Raw genomic sequence first — 18,775 nt, 5'->3', positions numbered from 1 at the left:
TTTCGTCACTCTTAGAACCCGTTGTAGTTAAAACTAGACTGACGAAAAGCATGCCAACTTTGAAGCCTTTCGCCGAGCCATTGCCTCTGTCTTTCCAAGACCCAAGTGCAGTATTCTTTTTATTCTATTACTTGTAACAGTTTGCTTTGTCAGTCCAGGTAGGTCATCCAAGAAAAGAAGACTATAGAAGAGAAGACAATTATGTCATTGTTAGTGAATACCTAACCCACCCGAAGAGGCAAATGCGCTAAAGCTCTACGCATGCGTCTTTTCATCGCTGCGTGCGATTCCAAGACTATGCGGAGTGCAAGTTTGTCTGCTTTTTGCACAGGGGTTGCGATGATGGCAGAATGCTGAGCTCTTATTGACTGATTGAAAAAATAGTGGGTAGACCTCGAGGCATCTAGCATTGAGGCAGGGGTTTCCCCAGGAATTAAAATGAGGGGAGGGGGGTGTCTGACACCATCTGTTATCTTCATGTACAGTGTCGTGCTTTACTACATATTTTTTGGTGTGACACATTATCCTGTGTGAGCACAACTGTCAGTGGTGGGCAGTAAAGTTGTAACCTCATCTTATAACGCAGCTGTCAGCTATGACAGCTTTGTTTGGAAATGCTGTCATTCTGGTTTTGTCTCCCACCCTTTTTTTCTGGGTTAAGTTGTAACTACTATGTCTTGTCAGCTTGCATCTCAATACATGGTATAGTATAACTTTATTTTAATTTAACCAAAACCATATTTGTCTGTGTTCTCATTTTTATTCATTTTTTTTGCTGTATTTTTTACTAGGGTCTACCAACTATCCCAAATGTCAACATTATTATACTCGTCTTTCTTTTCTTGAGGGACTTACGAGTTTGTGCCGACATTAGATCTAGATTTTTGCTAAACAGCAGTGTCCCCTTTAGTGAAGCTTGTGTTTCTAGTCATTAAGTTGCATCACTACTTTTAAGTAGTTGATAAATGAGCTACGAGACTTCTTTTTCACAGTGCACTTGAGCTGCAGGGGACATGTACCGAACGGAAAGCCATAATTCACCTTTTAATTTGTAAATTCTAACTTATAACCTCCTATTATTAGCAATCTGGGGACAGTAATAAAACTGCCCGAGATAAAAAGTTTGCTATTGCGTGCAAGTTTTGTTTAGGTCTGTGACAGCCCCTCATGTCAACTGTTCTAGGAAAGTCTACTTTGGTCGGTGAGCAAACCATCTGTCTTGCCATTTCTTCCAGGAACGGTTGTTGCTCTGGTTTTGTCCCCAACGAAGCGACTCCTTCGTGGCCTATCCGCGACCATCGCCGTTTTTGGCCTCGCTACTTGGACAAAGGTGTGTATTTGGCAGCTTTTACACGGGGTTTGTTCAGGTCTAGGGTTTCATAAAAAAAAAAAGTCACAACAAGGTGCAACTTAAATGTTTGACACATATTTTCTCCACTAAATTTAGCGGGAAATATAATTAGGGTATTCATACATCGATTTGGGTTTTCTCTCAAGATTTGGGGAACGAACCTCCATTTTTCTTGCTAAACTTATTGGGAAGCATCTCCCCACTAAAGATAGTGGGAAACACTTCCTTTCTTTTTCCCCAGAAACCTACACTTACAATATTCGACTGTGACAAATGCACCAACTAGTGACACATACCTTTGTTTTACAAGATTCAATGCACCGTGTTCATTGGCTTATTTATATAAAATAATCCTCATGCCCGAACGGAGTCGAGAAATGCCCAACACAAATCAAGCAACTTAATTGTTTTGTCTGCGATGCTTTCGCTTGTTTAGTCTGTCTGCCTCCTCTGTTCAGGAACGAAGGCAGACCTCGTGGCCTCCCTTCGAGGAGGGCGACGCTGCGACTGTCTCCCGTGCAGCTGCAGTGGGAACGCCACCTACACCACGCTGCGGCAGGCCTGGGAGGCCCCGGTCTCTTTCTCTTTCTCCTTGCCAGGGTCAGTGCTTGTTTACTCTCAACTAGACCTATACAGGCATCCGGGTCTTCCAGATATTGATTCTAGTACAGTGATTTACTCTTGAAACCAGTTAGAACGAAGTTGGTTATAACGAAATAGCGGATATAGCAAAGTGATTTCCGATTCCTGTTGACTTCGTTATAACCGGTCTCGACAGTACCATATTTACTAGAGCACAGGTTTGCAGACCGGGTTTCCAGCACACATGTGCGGCTTGTTTGGCAAAAAAAACATTGACGGGTTTTTTTTTCACCGCAAGAAGAGACGACGTATTGCCAAATGCTCGGCCTCCGCTCCAATGTAGTGCTAGCGGTTCCATCTGGATGCCAGAGTTTCATAACTAAACTGTTACCTCAATCAAAAGTAATATACCGTATAAACTCGTGTAAGGGCCGCACTATTGTTTCCCGATTTGAGGGAAAATTTTCGAGGTGCGGCCTATACACGGATAAAATAAAAAAAAATACCTGTATCCACATTCCAAAATGAAGGTACGTGAGCGGTTGCAGTGGTCAGAGACGCCTTCACTCTGGAATCCGGACTCAATCGTCAATCGGATTTAATAAGTTTACATACTGCACAATATCGCCATACTTGATAGAGAGCGCGGCAACTATTTGACTAGAATCCCGTATGACTGTTGAAGTGGTACTTGCCCATAGCTCTCAGGTTGCGCCATAAGGCAGACAAATCACGACGCTTTGGCACGAATTGAAGAACAAAAGGAAACCTCCCGGAGCATACAGTGGCGTTCGGAAACCTGAGTGCACGCGCGAGCCAAGCCCGCTGAATCCTTGTTCCTCGCGCTTGCCACGGAAGCTGACATATCCTTTATCTTTTCTCAATGCCTTGCCGCAACAGAAACGCATCCCGACAGTGCGGCCAACCACGATTGAGGTCGACAGCCATTATGCCATACGGTGATACGGATGAGTGGAGAGCAAATAGCGGGGATGCGGACACATGCCGCTACGTGCTCGGGCGGTGGCTGGCGCCACCTAGCGATATATATTCATAGAAACGTGGCATTGCAGTCGCCGCGCCTCAAGAACAAGGGGGTGCGGCGCATACGCGAATAATTTCTGTAATTTTTTTTCCAATACTTTGTCCTAAATACGGGGGTGCGCCCTTACACGCGGTTATAGGGTAAGTGATTTTCTGAAATTTTAATGGGAGAATGAGGCTTTTTCTCAGTAACTGGTGCCTCTCGCCTCCATGTATGCAAGGGCTTTGTTAGTCACCATTTTCCCACTGAAAATGTCAGAAGATCAGTTGAATCACAGCACGATGCCAAAAACTTAAATAATCGTCAGAACTTCCGGACACGTCATTGTCGTCGGAAGCTTTGTCGGCCTTGTGAACATCCTCACAAATTCGCGACCGTACCTCACTGACACCGTTACAAAATGACGAGAACAAGAAATGAAAGAAGGTGGAGACGGGTGAAGCGACGAAAGACCAAATGCAAAGATGCAAGCAACGCCGCAATTCGAGTTGCTGTGAGCAACGTGCAAGCAGCCGTGAGCAACAAGCGAAAGTGACCTTTGTATTTTCTATTGGTGCGTGTCCGCGAGGGAGAGAGGGATGGAGGGGAGGGGAGGAAGGAAAACATGGTGCATCACGTCCCTCTCACTCCCTCTCCCCCCTTGCGTAGCGAGGGGCATGTGTGAGTGGCACAGGCCGCCAATAGTCGCGTAACCCGACGCCCAAGGGTTGGAGCGGCGGCCACGGTGGGCAGGTTGCCGGCTACTACTGTTTCGGTTGTTTTCGTGCACCAACAGCTTTCTGAAACAGGAAACGGCGCGGCTCTATGGCGACGCCGACTCAGCGACTCGATAGCTCCATTCCCTCGGTAGGGTCGCAAAATTTGGTCGCGAATGTAGGCCGAGATTCTTTGGTCACAATTATAAGTCAGTAGTTCTGAAACTTTGGCAGCTGGTTTGGGCCGCTAGTGCTACGTTTAGGCAGTTAATGAGCTTTCGGCAATGGATAGTTTAATTTTGCAATAAAATAAACCAAATTTTTTCTTCTTTTTTTTGGCAGGGGGGGTGGGCATTTTGATGTGTTATTGCAGTAGATCAACTAAATACCATTATTCATTATTCAAAAAGTAACTAAGCTTGTTAGTTGTTACTGAGATTCAAATGGAACGCTTACCTCAGCTTGAAGGTGACACAGTATTTTCTCGTTGCTCCGAATGTGTTAGTGTTGTGCGAATATTTGAATTTTTGAATAGTAGTTTCAAATAGTATGCTTTTCAATATCAGCTTCAAGATGAACTTTGGTATTTGTATTTTTCTAAGATTTGATTGTGGTGAGTTAGCCCCAAGGAGTGCGCTTCTTACCGAACATCGGTGCACTGCGGAGAAGCAACATCCACGGAGTTTGCCTTTGCGGGTGTTGCTTTTCTGCAGTGCACCGGTGCTCAACAAAAGTGCACTGAACGAGGCTAACCTACTGTGATCATTATTTTGAAAAGTTCAAATAGTATTGCAGTGGTATGCTCAAGAGGAAATCACACTTTCAAAGCAGCATGGTGCACATGCCCTCCTCGTATTCCTTAAAAAGTATGGGGAACTTTGTGAATGCTGATATCTACACTGCACGAAAATTTTTCAAACTGACTATTACGCAAGAGTATATGTTAGGCAGAGATGCCCTGACAACCGATGTTCATCTTTTGTGATTTTTTTTTTCCCAAGTTCTAGATTTAAGAAAGGATACATGCATATAGCAAGAAAATTTATCTTCTCACTTTTTAGATATAGCTGGGCATCTCTATGTTTATGTCAAATGCGTTGTTTACTTGCTGTCCCAGTAGATGTTGGACTTTCTCAGGCTACGGTCCATAAATATAGTTTGATTAAAATTAACTTGGTCTAGAAATGGACAACTGGAAGCTTGGAAACAATCTTCTTGAGTCTATCTGGGCTTTTCTTTAAATTAATCATGGTGCAGTAATAAAGGGTGTGGAGAACATTTCGAAACTATTTAGCCAAAATCACTATTTGCTTTGAACTCAAAATCCACTATTCGCACGTGACTAGTCATTTTTATGAAGCATTAGCCGCTTCCAGTATTTGTCGTTTTTAATTAATTTCTTGCTTTTTAATACCTTATTTCGTGTATAACTGTGGCTATACTGACATTCCTTGTGCACATTTGTGCACATCTCTTTATGGTCTATCCTGCAAGCTATTTTAGATCTGAGCCACCCATTTATGCCTTGTTTTTTTATTACTGCTCTCTCGTATCGCTAAGAGATAATTGAGCATTCTCTCGACACTGTGGGATCTTCGCCATTTTATATTGCTTAGCTGTGGACTGTCGACTGCAAGAGAAAGCCTGCGAGAGCAGTTTGTCTAACACTTCACGTGTCAGAGATGTCTTCTCCGGTGTCCGTGAGAGATTGGAGCTATTACGCTCGTTACACCAGCTTTGCAGTGAATGTCTGCTCAAACCGTGCATCTGCCTGCAGATAGCACCACATGGTACTAGCAGTAGGCAAGTGTTTGCGTCCATACTTGGCAGGTGGTGGAGTGCACGACCGAGCCGTTGCCACAAGCGCTCGCTCTCGAGCTGATGCTGGGGCTACTGCGGAGACCCGGTGCCACCTGGGGTGTGCCAAGGGCACTTCTGGGGCAGCAGGAGACCCTCGATCTTCTGGGGCAACTGGTGGCGAACAGCCGCTGGGCCGCTGACTCCCCGCACTGCCTTCAGGTAGAAACATTGTCCTACCAAAACGATCAACCTTCCCTTGCTAATAGACTCAATGACTGTAGGGTCACTGCTCTTCTCCCGCGCATTGCGTATGCCATTGTGTAACGCTCATCTGAATTAATTTGTTGTTTGAGAAAAAACAATGTGTGTTTCATCTTATGCAGAGAGCATGTTAAATTCTTTTTGCGCTGGTGTTGCAGCGATGTCAGAACGAATCCGAGCTCTGATTGGCTTTGATTGAAAGGATATTGCGTAGACCTCGATGCTAGATGCCCCGAGGTGTACCCACTATTTTTTTCAATCAGAGCTCGTCGTTTTGACATCGTCGCAACCTCTGTGCAAGAAGCAGACGAACTTGCGCTCCGCATTCCATCAAGGCATCGAGATTGATTGTGAAGTGGCAACAAATTGTCACAGAAGTTGGCGTGTCACGTTGTTGGATGTTGCAATCCCGGCGGTGGGTGAAAAGTCCCAGCAAAAAATATGAGCACATGCGATGCGTTGCTGTGTTTGCGGAGCAATTCTTGGCTGCTGGAGCTTCCATGGACTGTCAAGCTGGAGTGCGACCTGAAGCAAAACAGGCATCCACTGCGTTCGCCTCTGCTGCTGCGACGCCACCAGGATCACAGCTGGCGATAACGTGACACTTGTAAGATGTCGTCAAACGGAAACGGAGTGTCCACCTTTTAGGACGAGTTAAAGACACCAGTCCGAGATGCGATCCAGGCACCATTGTTTTAGTACTCTCGCAACATTCGTCTGCTCCAGTTGCCACTTCTGGCCTACAGCGCCGAGTCTGCCCACAGGTGGCGCTGAACGCCTGCACGAACCGGGCCTTGGTCCAGTGTGATGGGGAAGGGGGCGTGCGTCCGGTGTCGCACCCCGCCGGCCAGGAGCCCCTCCTGGTGTGGCCGCAGCTACTGTGCGTGCTCGTGGAGCACTGGAGGCCCGGCCCCGGTTGGAGGGACCTGCTCGGCGCGGTCTGGGGGCTCGTCAGGGAGCGCCACCGCCACCGGGACTTCAACCTGGCCCAGGGGGCGCCGCTGTTGCACCGTCTGCTCGGACGACTCAAGGTGGGGCCAGTCTAGAACCACAGTTGTACAGGGTGTTTGTTTTAAGTCGTACAGATTAAAAAAAAAAAGAATAATGTTGTAAAAGTTACATTAGTGCGCTTTGTGCATGTAAGGTATACGGCCAGGGGCACAATATCTAGGGAGCTGCTAATTGTCAAGTTGTTTATTTAACCGAAATTTTTTAACTTTTTTGTTTGTGAGAATAAACATGTGGTTCCAGTTAGAAACTTGTCAAGCACCTTTGAAAACCACTAAATCAATTAATTTTTAGAAAGATTTGGAGCATGGGGGAAGTGCAGTGGTGTTCTAGAGTTACCACTTGCGCAACAGGCATAGTGCTGGCATTGCCAAAATGTGGATGTTATTAGACAAAGAAATGCTGCAAGCGTGTTTTTGCACCTCCAGCCTCGTGCCTGACCCACGAATGGTAACTTTAGTGCTTCATCACGTTCCCGTAGGCTCTGTCTTTCTCAAATCTACTGATTTAGTGGTTTTCGACGACGCTAAGCAAGTTTTTAATTGAAATCATATGTTTCTCTTCACTGCCAAATTTTAGTTAAATTACCTACCCAAATTATTCTGATGATTAGCCTCCTATATTGTAAGCTTCTAGCCATGTGACTTACCTGCAGAGACCGGATTGTGTAGCTTTCACGGCTTTCTTAAAATAAATCTGTAAAGTAAAAAAAAATCACCCTGTATTTTGTCTAGTGTTAGGGAACAGTGATCGGTCTTTGGCTTCTGCAGAGGATGTTAAAGGTGTCGCTTTGCATGACTGCTACTGCGTCGTGCGGCAAAGTTGTCCTTGAAGACAGTGCAGCCCTTGCTGCTTGGATTTCTCGAAATATCACTTCATTAACAATAGAAGTGTGTCCAGCAGCATTGAATGATTGATTTTCGTTCTATATTCTGCCACCTAGTGACTCAGTTTGCACCGGCTGCAGACAGCTTTTGCTAATGGACTCGGTTTTTTGTCTTGGGACTAGTCCAAACCAGTATAAGTCGGAATTTGGAATGCAGTCAATGTACTCTAAGGTTTCAAGAGGGGAGTCAATTTACTCCAAGATAGAAGTCAATAAACCACCCGAAAAGTGTCATTGATTTGACCCCTATGTTGGAGAAAAGAGACCGCACGATTGGATGGACATGGAGTCAGGAGTTGTGGTACCCTGTAGCAGACAGCACGTGACTCCAGCCGTGCCGACTGCACACAGCGTCTGCTCGTGGACGAGTGTTCTCCGAGCCTCGGCCCTCCCGGTACACTGTCGCTGGTGCTGAAGCTGCTCGGCGCGCTGGTTCAGCCGGCAGTCAGCAGTCAGCTGGCTGGACGTCTGAGCGCCTGTCTGGACCTGCTGCTCCTCTTGCATAAGTCCTCGGACGCACACGTGGCACAAGGCCCCTTCTACTACCTTCCCGCCATGGATTGCAAGGGCACAGGTTGGCTGCACTCCTCTTTCTTGTTCTTGGGAGGCACAAGAACATTCAAACGGTCTTGTGCATTCTCGAAATTGTATAGTTGCTCTTGCTTATTGGTGCACTCCTCTTTCACTCAAGGAGCTGCCACCAAAACATACTTGTATGTTTCGAAATCACATAATTCCTCCGATTTCCTTGTGCACTCCTCTTTCTTGCATCTGGGCTGCCACTGAAACATTCTTGTCAATTTCAAAGTTGTATAATTGCTCTGGTCTGTTGAGCTTCAAGGTTTAAGTGCTTGGTTTCAGAGATATGCTTTTTTTACCATTTCAAGAAGCTGCTTGTCTTCACAGTGTAGAGGGTTAATGAATTCAAGGGGCATACTTTTTACCTTGTTTTTCATTGGTGGGAATAAGCACTGAACTGAGAGATGATACCAACAAGTTTGTGCAGTCACTGACGGGATTAAAACAGCAAGGAGATCTCCTGGTGTTCCGCCTCCTGTGTGAGCTTCCTGCCTTTTATGATGCTTTGATGTCTCATGAGCTCCAGAAGGCAACCGGTGCATATTGGAGACAGGACACCTGAAAGAGAGACCCTGCCATTATCATTGTCACACTATAATTTATAAACACCGGCTTCAATCGACGAATTGTGCGAATAGAGAAGTAAAGAAGGAAAGAGCCATTGGCTATTTCAGAAATGCCGCCAGCATGAACGGTAATCAGCAAGGAGGCATTGCAATGAACGTGAGAAAAATGGAAAATTAGCAGGTGACAAGAAACTGTATAGGGTTGTGCGAATATTAAAAATTTTGGATAGTGGGTTTGAATAATACGCTATTCGATATTCGCTTTGAGAAGAACTGCACTATTCATATGTTTCTAAGTGTTGATCGCAACAGGTTAGCCCCGTTGTGCACGCCTCTTGCCGAGCACCGGTTGCGGTGCAGACAAGCAACACCCGTGGAAGTGAGCTACGCGGGTGTTGCTTCTCCTCAGTGCACCGTTGCTCGGTATGAAGCATACTCAATGGGGTAACCCGCCGTAATCAACACTTGGAAAAACATAAGTGTCGCAATCGCGTGCTTGGAGAAGAGCACACTTTCGAACCTGGATGGTGGACATGAGCGCCTGGGTGTATTTGAGCATAGAAACTTTGCGAATGTTCATATCTACACTGCAGTAAAATTTTCAAAATTAAACTGACTGTTATGCGAGAGTACTATATGTTAAGCAGAGATGCCCCGAAAACCTGCATTCATCATGCATTTTTTTTTAATTCGAGTTTTAAGAAAGAATCTTTGCATATAGCAAGATTTGTAAATTTACTCATGTGGGTATAGTTGAGCATCTGTATAGGGTTAATTTTATGTCAAATCCATCCTTTACTTGCCATCCCAAGGCATTAGACCTTCCGAGGTCACAGTCCATAGATATAGAAAGATAAAAAATTAGCTTGTAAATGGACTAGTGGAAGCTTGCGAATAACTGTCATGAGTTTAGCTGGGTTTTCCTTTGAGCTTGGTGCGATGGTAGTGAAAGGCGTGAAAAAACTATTCAATATTTGTTTAGAAAATAGCTGGCCAAAACCACTATTCCCTTGGAACTCAAAACCCACCCTTTGCACAAGTGTATGTAGATGCCATGTGATTAGGTGCTCGAGATTTCAATGGAAAATGTGAGAGAAAGGCGAAAACATATTGGCAGACAACAAAGAGTGTGCAGAGGCTATATAAGTAGGTGCTTGTGCCGCGAATCTGCTGACCCTTCTCGGTGGAAGCTCCCCAGCCTCCAGTGGGGAGCGTGACGTCTTCGCCGTCTGCCAGCTCCCTCTCCGAGAGCCCTGGAGATTTTCACCCCGCCTCTCGTCGGTCGTCTTCGCAGGAACCATCGCCTGAGACGGAAAACGCCCGTGAGTTAGTTTTGACTCCAGCAGCTGACATCGAAAATGTGCAAGCGTGTGCAGTTTTGTGTTGAATTCATCATGTGCAACTGGGAGATGTTTGCTGCTAAAACTTGGATTTTTTTGCTTGAATTGAAGAGGTACTGCTAATAAAAAAGAATAATGCAGATCAAGGACATCCATCTGCCGATCCCAGTGCATTTATTGTTTCATGGCCATGGCTCCAAACAGATCTAGAATACAGTAGGCTTGCAATAATTAAAACTCGGATATTTCATAGTTCTGGTTAATTCAGACAAATTTCAAAATTTTGGATGTCCCGCTATGTTTTTAATGTATTCATAAGCCGTTTAATTGAAACGGCATTTTCGTGCAATTCATACTTTTTGTTCTCGCAGCCCCGTTGAGTGCACTTCTTTGTGAGCCCTGGTCTACTGCAGAGAGGCAACACCCGCTGAGCTTGCTCGCATGGGTGTTGCTTCTCTGCAGGGCACAAACGAGCTATGAAAACGGGCACCACGAGGAAATTTTCATAGCAACTTGCGCGGACACTGGGACGTGGTGGCAAGGCATAGGCCCACATCACAGCATCCGCGCAAGTTGCTGTGAAAACTGCCGTGCGGTGCCCGTTCTTATTGTTTGTGTCTTCTGCTTAATAGTCCACCTTAGACAACTTCTTGGCCTGATGAACAAACCTAATTTTGTTTTGCGTTGTCATGTACCGTCGAAACAGTCCACGGTAAACAATGTCTAGGGATAAATAAGCTTGCGTCATACATTTCAGAAATGTTTCATGTGTATGATCAGTAGTGGGCCTTTGTAAAGGAAATCGTCAAATATCTGCTTTCTGCGTGTAACCATTTATATGACAAATCAAAATTTTATCTTGCATCATATTTAGATGAATTTCTGATTATTCAAACTTCTGATAATTCAAACAAAATGTGTGGCTTCCTGGAGTTTGAATACTGTACTAATGAGAGTCTACTGTAGTAGAAACACAATGGTATATATGAAACATCACAAGCAGCTTCGGAAGTTCGAAGCCTTGCTGTTCCCTTAGAGCTGAACCAGCTCAAGCAGTCATCTAGCTTTGTCTCTGATGTTTTTAATAGAGGTGTGCAAATATCAAATTTTTACTGCAAATAGAATATGAATACATTAAAATCTGACTTCAGATTGAATTTAAATATTTTCCAAGTAAACATTTTACATTTAGTGTGGATATTTTATAACATTTTGGCTAGATTTGTTTTCTCAAAAGCATACCTATGAAAAGATATAGCTTCTTTTTTTACATTTGAAGCATTTCAGGTGTCTATATTAAGGAAGGAAAAAACTCTTATAAAATGAGTTGGGTAAAACATGCATAAGCAAGACTATGACTACCTTATTTGTTTGAGTGTAACGTGAAGTTTTTTTTGTTTTTTTTCCAGCATTGTCCTTTAAAATCGGGGGTCAGACTAATTATAACCGAAAAAGCTGACCTGCATGAGTGAGCAATATTTTTTGGATAATCGAGCCAACCTAGATGCTCGTGGTCGTTTCTCTTAGCATACCGGTACATTTCAGTGAAGCCTTACACGTACACGCCGGTGCAAAGCAGTGAAGCTTGGCACATGCACGTAAGTGCGAAACAGTGAAGCTTGATTCCAGGGTGCTCGAAAGAAGCATTGAAACTTGACACTCTCGCGCCTGTACAAAGTAGTGAAGCTTGACATGCGCATGCCGCTGCACAGCAGGAAAGCTAGATGCCAGAGTGCTCGAGCGAAGCAGTGAAGCTTGACACGAGGATTTGGAGAATTCTGGTGACGGTTTAAATCATTTCGAGAACTCAAATACTTTGAACTCTGATTTAAACCAAATAGCAAAGACTATTTGCGAATTATTGGAAGTTTTTATTGCTCACTCACCTCTAGCATTTAATGTCTTGTAGCTTTAACACCAAGCCCATCTAAAATTGTAGAAATACAAGGTTATAGACAACAGCAGAGACAACCTTGAGAGATCAAAGACTCGCTGTCTCTTTACAGCCGAACCGTCAAAGACGGAGGTGTCGGTTTCCTTCGAGGCGCTGGACTGCGCCGACGGCCAAAGCTTAGTCGACGCCAACTTGGCCTCGGTTCACGGGACCAGTCGCGAGATGTGTCCCGTATTTGCGAGGAGCAAGTCGGCGCCGCCGGGCACCAAGGGCACGGCGACGAAAGCGATGGCGCTCCTGCTGTCCGGCAAAACAGGCGACCTCGACCATGTAGAGGCGACGGACTCACTCGAGACAGGGTGTCCCTTCGGGAAGGGACGGAGTAGTCCACGGCCACTGAGTCCATCTGCGGTGAAGCACGACTCGAAGCCAGCCAGCACTTGCCTCTGGGAGGAGGAGGAGGGGGAAGAGAAGAGTGCTGATGACGACATCACCGGACTCATCAGAGGCAAGTGTTGATGTTACAAGCTAGGTCAATCAATCAATAGACCATTTAATTAATCAATACATTGACCAATCTTATAATCAATCAGACAAGCAATTAGCCAGCCAGTCAATACATAGATGAGTTTTATAACCAATCAGCCAACAACTAAGTCAATTAATTGGAAAACCAACCAATCAGTCGCTTAGCCAACTGATTAATTAATAAGTCAATGAACCAATCAGCAAACATGCCAGTTATTTAGTCAGCCAACCAACCAATCAAGCCCTAAGCCAGCCAAACAATCAATTGTCAGTCTGTTAAAAGGGAGCTCTGGCAAAATATTGATGGTCATTCATTTTTATAAAATTTTCACCGTGGACTAAATATGTACCTCTGAGTATGCCTGCAAAGTATCTAATCAAAATATTAATTTTTTTTTCAAGAAAACTACTTTTAAAGTTTACACATACACCTCCGAATTACTGGCTACCGCTCTTCTGGCCACAACTGCTCGGGACGTCAAATGTTGTATCCGAGAGCAGATGACGCTTTCTCCTCCACCTCGTCATGCGGTGAGCACCTGTGGTTTTCCGGATTGCATCTGGCTTTGCCTAGGGTGAAGGGAATTGGTTAGGGGGGAGGGGGGGTTAGTGAACTTAGGGGTGCAACAACAGCATGAAGAAATGCAGCAGAGTGACAATTTATTGATTTCCGACCAAGAAGTCTCTGCGACGGAAAAGGGTTTGAGCAGTCTGGCGCAAACGCTGGCTTTATAGCATGTGCTTCGTGCTAGAAAGCATTTTGTACCATGCAAGCAAACACAATTTTTCATACCACTGTGCTTCTGGAACGGCATCTAGGTCCGCATGTCGGCTGGTCATGAATGCAGCCGCCACAGGTGGTCCCCTCGGAGGCGATGCCAACGGATCGAATGCAAACTGCAAATCATCTCAAATCTTCTGCTGAAAATCTTGAAACATTTGCTGGTCATTGTGTGACTCAGACAAGCTCAGTGAATCATAGCCCATTATCTTCCACGGTCGATCATAGCAGCCTTCTGACTGCTTCTGACACTGGGCAAAACAGGCTCAAGCCTGCCCATGTGCTGATGTTTATACATTTGACATTGCTACAAGTTGGTGGACCAGTCAAGTTGCAGGTTAGTTTCAGTTTCGGTTATATTGTTATCTACAATTTAAAGTTATTTAAAAATTTTCGGGAGATATTTATTTGCTGCTTTAGGCTCAGTTTCTTGTGCCCCTTCAGCAAATATGTTTAGTAGAAAACATTCAAGTTGACGCTAGAGCTCCTTTTTGACAGCACTGGAGAGGATGATGGACCCATAAATAGTTTCTAAGGGGCATTTATTGCTACAATATGGTAAGGTGTGGACATGGTAATAATGTTTAGTGTTTCTGCCCTTTTTTTCTGCTCGAACATTGTCTGGATACTAATTGTTCTCGTGACATTGTTGGGGCCACAGGTCTCCTCACCCTGTTACGAGATGTGCTGCTGTCCTCGTCAGAGTCCCTAGTCCAGGAGAAGCTTGAGCCCGTGGTGCGACCAGAGGCACTGCTGGTGTTGGCACACAACCGAGATCCCATCGTCCGCAACCAGGTGGTCTGTGTACGTAACACCGGAAGCATGTTTTAAGGCGATAGTCGTGATTAAGCTGATTGCCAAGTTGGTTCAGCATCACAAAAGCATCTCCTTTGTCTTTTGTGCTAACCGTTTTTTCTTTTTGGGATGTTTAGCAACTAGGCCATCAACTCATATTGTTAGCACTTGTCCTTTTCAGTCTTTTTATGTGTTCCTTGTCTTTCACGCTAACTGTTCTCGTAAAGCGATAGCTTTGTGTGAGAACCCTGCACAGACCTTGCTTGTTGGTGTTGTTTGCAGCATAGCAAGGCTATGGGAGAGATTATTAGAAACGGTGTGAAGCCATGTGTTTGATGTCACAGCCCCTGTCGTGATGTCATGCAATGTAATGGTTACCCATTCTCCTCTCCAGCAACGCCTGACACGAAAGCGGCGGCCGAGCACGCGTTCTCGTGAAATGGTCGCCAATGGCTATTTAGGAGCCGTTTCGTGCAGCGAATAAGCGAATGGGCATTTTTTTCGCATTTTTTCGCAGTTATAGATGCCGCCAGCTCTGCTCCATGAGGCAGTTAATGCTTTTGCATTCAAATAAACTCTGAAAAACATTCTCCGAATTTCATGAGAAATAAGCTCAGAACACCTAAAATCATAGGTACAAGCCACTACCCGAATGCTTAGTCGAAGTATTAATCGACACGAGCCCGAAATCAAAATGCTCGCGCCACCCACTGCACGAGCCGCATTCTAACATCGGCTGCACAAAGATCACATAACTTGCGACGAAGTTGTAAGGATTGCATTGTTGGCGTTGTCAACAATGCAGTCTTTACAACTTCGTCATCAAGTTTTGTGAACGGGAGACTAAAAGGAAACATTCTTTTGTCTTTGAAATTATACGCAGTGACGAAGCAGCTTCTTCATCGGTGATGTTGCGTGCGAGTATACTCGGATCGTGCCAGTGAGCTTGCATAAAGCGAGAAGCATTCTTCCCAAGTATTGTTGCTTGCCCCTTTAAGAAAGTTGAGCGCTCCTTGCCCGTAGGCTCTGGAGGCGTACCTAGCCAAGAGTTCGCCGGAGATGGAATCTCGGTTCCTCAAGGCCAAGGGTTTCCAGCTCCTGGGCCTCCAACTGGCGCAGCACCCCGCGACGGCCACCCTGGTCCAGTCTTGCTGCCGCCTCCTCCTGGGACGTCCCGTGCTGCTCGCAAGGTGCGACACGTCGGCCGAAGGAAGCACGAAACAACTTTCTCGCTTCGGCTAAAGAATCAATGTTTTGTGTTAGTAATGCGTGGAATGATTATCGGGTTTTGTTTAAACGCTTTGAGTCTTACAAAAACACTATTCATGAGGCTCACATTCCGCTCACCGTGGCGGTCCCACTGCTCAATAAAACAAGCAAAAAGAAATAAAATCGTCTCTCGGCAACTTATGATTAAAGTTCCGTGTTTTCGGCATATTCCGATAAACCCCGGAAAGTGACCCTCGAGCCAGTTTTATGAAAATTGGGGTAAACCGAAAAAACTAGAATCGGAGCTGTGCTTGAAAATAATCTTTATGTACAGCTTTGTTTTATGTTGAAATTAGGCATGTGCGAATAGTGGATTTTGAGTTGGAAGCAAATGGTGGTTTTGGTCAAATATTTTGTAATCGAATAGTTTTCCTAAGCCTTTCACTACTGCAAAACGCTTAAATGAAAACCTAGCTGAACTTGTGAAAATTGTTGCCAAGCTTCCACTTGTTTATTTCTAAGGTAAGTTAATTTGAATCTAGCTATATTTATTGACTGTGGCCTTTGAAAGTCCAATGCCTACATTGGGATGGACAAGTAAATGATGCATTTGACATAAAATTAAACCCATAGGGATGCCCTGCTGTACCTAATCTTTTCTTCAATTGCATATGATTAACACAGGTTGTCAGGGCATCTCCGTATAACATGTACAGTAAACCCTCGTTAACTCAAAGTCATAAAAACCAGAAAAAAATTTGAGATAAGCATAGTTTCGAGATAAACAATCTACCAAATTTTCATTGCACTGATTGTGCTGGAACCTTTCGAACAATCGAGCCAATTGACTTGACACTCGCGCGGCATTGGTACCTCGGGAAGAACGAAACAACAGCAGCAAAATGATCAGCAAGCAGCAATCACAAGATTATAAAAAAGGCTATCTAAAAAAAACTTAATAACCTGGAAGAACTTACGGAAAAAGAATGAAAGAAAACGACGAAGAGTGGAAAATAATGTGACCTTAAGGGGGAGAGAAACAGTGGCTCCAGACCGCAAGTGGCGTCCTTGAGGCGTACACCTCTCCGCACGTTGCGCACTCATAACACGGGGCTTATTTTTTTATTTTTTGCCGCAGCATTGCACTTTTTTGTGGGGATTGCTATTACTTCGCTAACCAATGTTTCGGGCTACCAGTTCATTGCTTGCTGTGTCCTGCCTGTTTTATTTTTCTTTTGTAATATTTGTTAAGATTTTGAGATATCCGAAGTCGATCCTGAAAACTTTTCCAGATAAGCGATGAGTGAATGCATTGTGCCTATGGAAGTTCATTCCACAACGAGGGAATCGCTCGACTTGACCAATATTTTGAGTTTGCTGAGTTTGAGTTAAGGAGGAATCATTGTACTCGTGTATACTAGTTTAATTTTGAAAATTTAATTGCAATCTAGATGTCAACATTCAGGAAGTTTCCATATCTTTTTAAACATGTCAGGTGCACGCGTGCACCCTTTCACTTCAGAAATTAGCTTTTCTTCTAAATACGTGGCTGCGATAATAACATTTTTCGAAGCATTGGTCATGGCGTGTTAGCCCCGTTAAGTGCGCTTTTTGCCAAGCACCGGTGCACTGCGGGAAAGCCACACTCGCAGAGGCGGGCCTTGCGGGTGATGTTTCACTGCAGTGCACTGGTGTTCGGTAGACAACTCTCAATGGGGCTAACCTGGCACATACAACTTAAGAAAATAGGAATATCGCAGTTCATCTGGAAGGAAACATTGAATACCTTGCGTATCATTCAAAACTACTATTCGAAAATTTGAATACTATTCACATAACACCTATTAAAGTAAATTGTCCACAATGCAGTTTTTTGTTTTTTTAAACTTTGTTCTTATCTTTTTTTTTTACCGATATTTAAACATTTTTTAAGTTTTCGAGTTACCCAGCAGTTGGGGAATTTTGTAGCCATGTCCAGTTTGTTTCTTGTCTTCATTGCTGAATCTGTAAAAAAAAGAAACCCTGGAGTCAAAAAAAACAAAAACAGAAAACATGGAATTTTTTTGTCACATGAGGATCCCAACACGCTCCTAACACGTGGGCAAAAGGAGTCTGCTGGTTCCCCGCCGCCACTCTACGTTTGAGGGTCTCTCAGCAGGGCGTCGGCCAAAAGTGGCGGATGAACATGTGTGAGAAGGCTGCGCTCCGTCTGGCGGCACTCAGGCTTACGCCTCACGCAGGAAGATTCCTCGCTGCACCCTGTCAAACCAAGCTGCCAGTCGTGCGTCGGTGACTCTGCTCTTGGCGCTGCTGCCCCGGACGGCCCAGAATCCGGCCCTGTGTCACGGCACCCTGACGGCTGTCACCCAGGCGAGTCGACAGCAGAGTGACAGCACCTCGTTTCGCTTCGAGTCCTACCAGAGCCGGTATGAGGGTCCGGCGGAGCCGATCAGACAGCGCCAAAAGTGCCTCGTCACTGCGCTCGTCATTCCCGTGGGTTCGCCGTCAGCGGCTCAACCAGTCGTACACCGAAAAAAGTGCAAGATTGCGGTGCATTCGCGGTGCGTGATTGCGTAGTTTTGTCGAGATAGCAGACGCACAATGACGACAAGCACCATGGCAGTGCACTTTTGTCTCCGTTCGATCGGCTAACTCTCATCGTGGTTTCGGCTGTGGTCGGCCTTAAAGTGAAATGAAACACCAGTGCTCAGCTGAAAAGCGAAACAAAAAGACTCGAGATACACCTAAGGACTTCATATGAGTTGTGAATGCGAAAGCACACACGCCGCTCTTGGCTCCCTTCTTTCGTCTGCGGCGTATGGCGCACTGACCTTGGGCGTGGAACGGTAGAGCCGCTGCTTCACGGACATGCAGCACCATCGGGTGAGCGATCGTTCAAACCGACATGCAACGGCCAATAGGAGTTTCGTCGACGTGCACCAGCCAATGGGACTGAAGCCGAAAATTCATCAGCTTTACTTCGCTCCTTTGGGATCGGGGAAACTAGGTGCCGTGTCTAGGTTTTTTGCGTGGTTTCATAGCTGGGAGCTGGCTACACTTGGAGAAAACAATTTAAGGTGCCGTTTTCGTGCTTCAAACTGGTGACGTCGGCTTGCTTCATGAGACCAGTTAATGCTTTCACATTAAAAGATGGGAGAATTCAATTGTGGGATATGCCCACCTCTTGAAAAAAACCACCCTGTTTCTATGTCTCTTTCGCTGCCTTGACCCGCCCAATGTCGAAACGCTAGACTGTATCTGTGTCTTTCTAAATGCCAAAGGCTGATATTTCTGTGTAGTAGCGGCGGTTTGCAATGTTTCGTTTCCACAGATGTCGGGCGATCCTAATGGGTTTCTTTTTGTACTGTACGGCCACTGACAATACGAGCAGTAACGCAGTGGCAGGCCTCCCAGAAATGCGAGCCGAGCGCCGGATAGAAATGGAATTTTAGGCC

The 18,775-nt window shown here is 45.2% G+C and overlaps 1 protein-coding gene across 5 annotated transcripts in view; it reads left to right on the top strand.

The window, feature by feature from the left end:
* Nucleotides 1–18,775, top strand: part of LOC8029018 (lysosomal-trafficking regulator) — a 90,698-nt gene that overhangs the window by 30,025 nt on the left and 41,898 nt on the right. For all 5 annotated transcript variants that reach the window (XM_029980950.4, XM_029980951.4, XM_029980952.4 and 2 more), the window contains exons 17-26: nt 1,236–1,330; nt 1,810–1,951; nt 5,504–5,692; nt 6,499–6,765; nt 7,980–8,202; nt 9,964–10,095; nt 12,120–12,515; nt 13,978–14,120; nt 15,135–15,301; nt 17,561–17,690. In XM_029980950.4, the coding sequence (XP_029836810.2) occupies nt 1,236–1,330; nt 1,810–1,951; nt 5,504–5,692; nt 6,499–6,765; nt 7,980–8,202; nt 9,964–10,095; nt 12,120–12,515; nt 13,978–14,120; nt 15,135–15,301; nt 17,561–17,690 (1,884 nt within the window). The remainder of the gene's footprint in view (nt 1–1,235; nt 1,331–1,809; nt 1,952–5,503; nt 5,693–6,498; nt 6,766–7,979; nt 8,203–9,963; nt 10,096–12,119; nt 12,516–13,977; nt 14,121–15,134; nt 15,302–17,560; nt 17,691–18,775) is intronic.

The sequence above is a fragment of the Ixodes scapularis genome, unplaced genomic scaffold (genome assembly GCF_016920785.2).
Source record: "Ixodes scapularis isolate PalLabHiFi unplaced genomic scaffold, ASM1692078v2 PGA_scaffold4__175_contigs__length_147842914, whole genome shotgun sequence".
Lineage (NCBI taxonomy): Eukaryota > Metazoa > Arthropoda > Arachnida > Ixodida > Ixodidae > Ixodes > Ixodes scapularis.
Note: the sequence above shows the minus strand (reverse complement) of the source record. Positions and strands in the feature narration are given on the sequence as shown.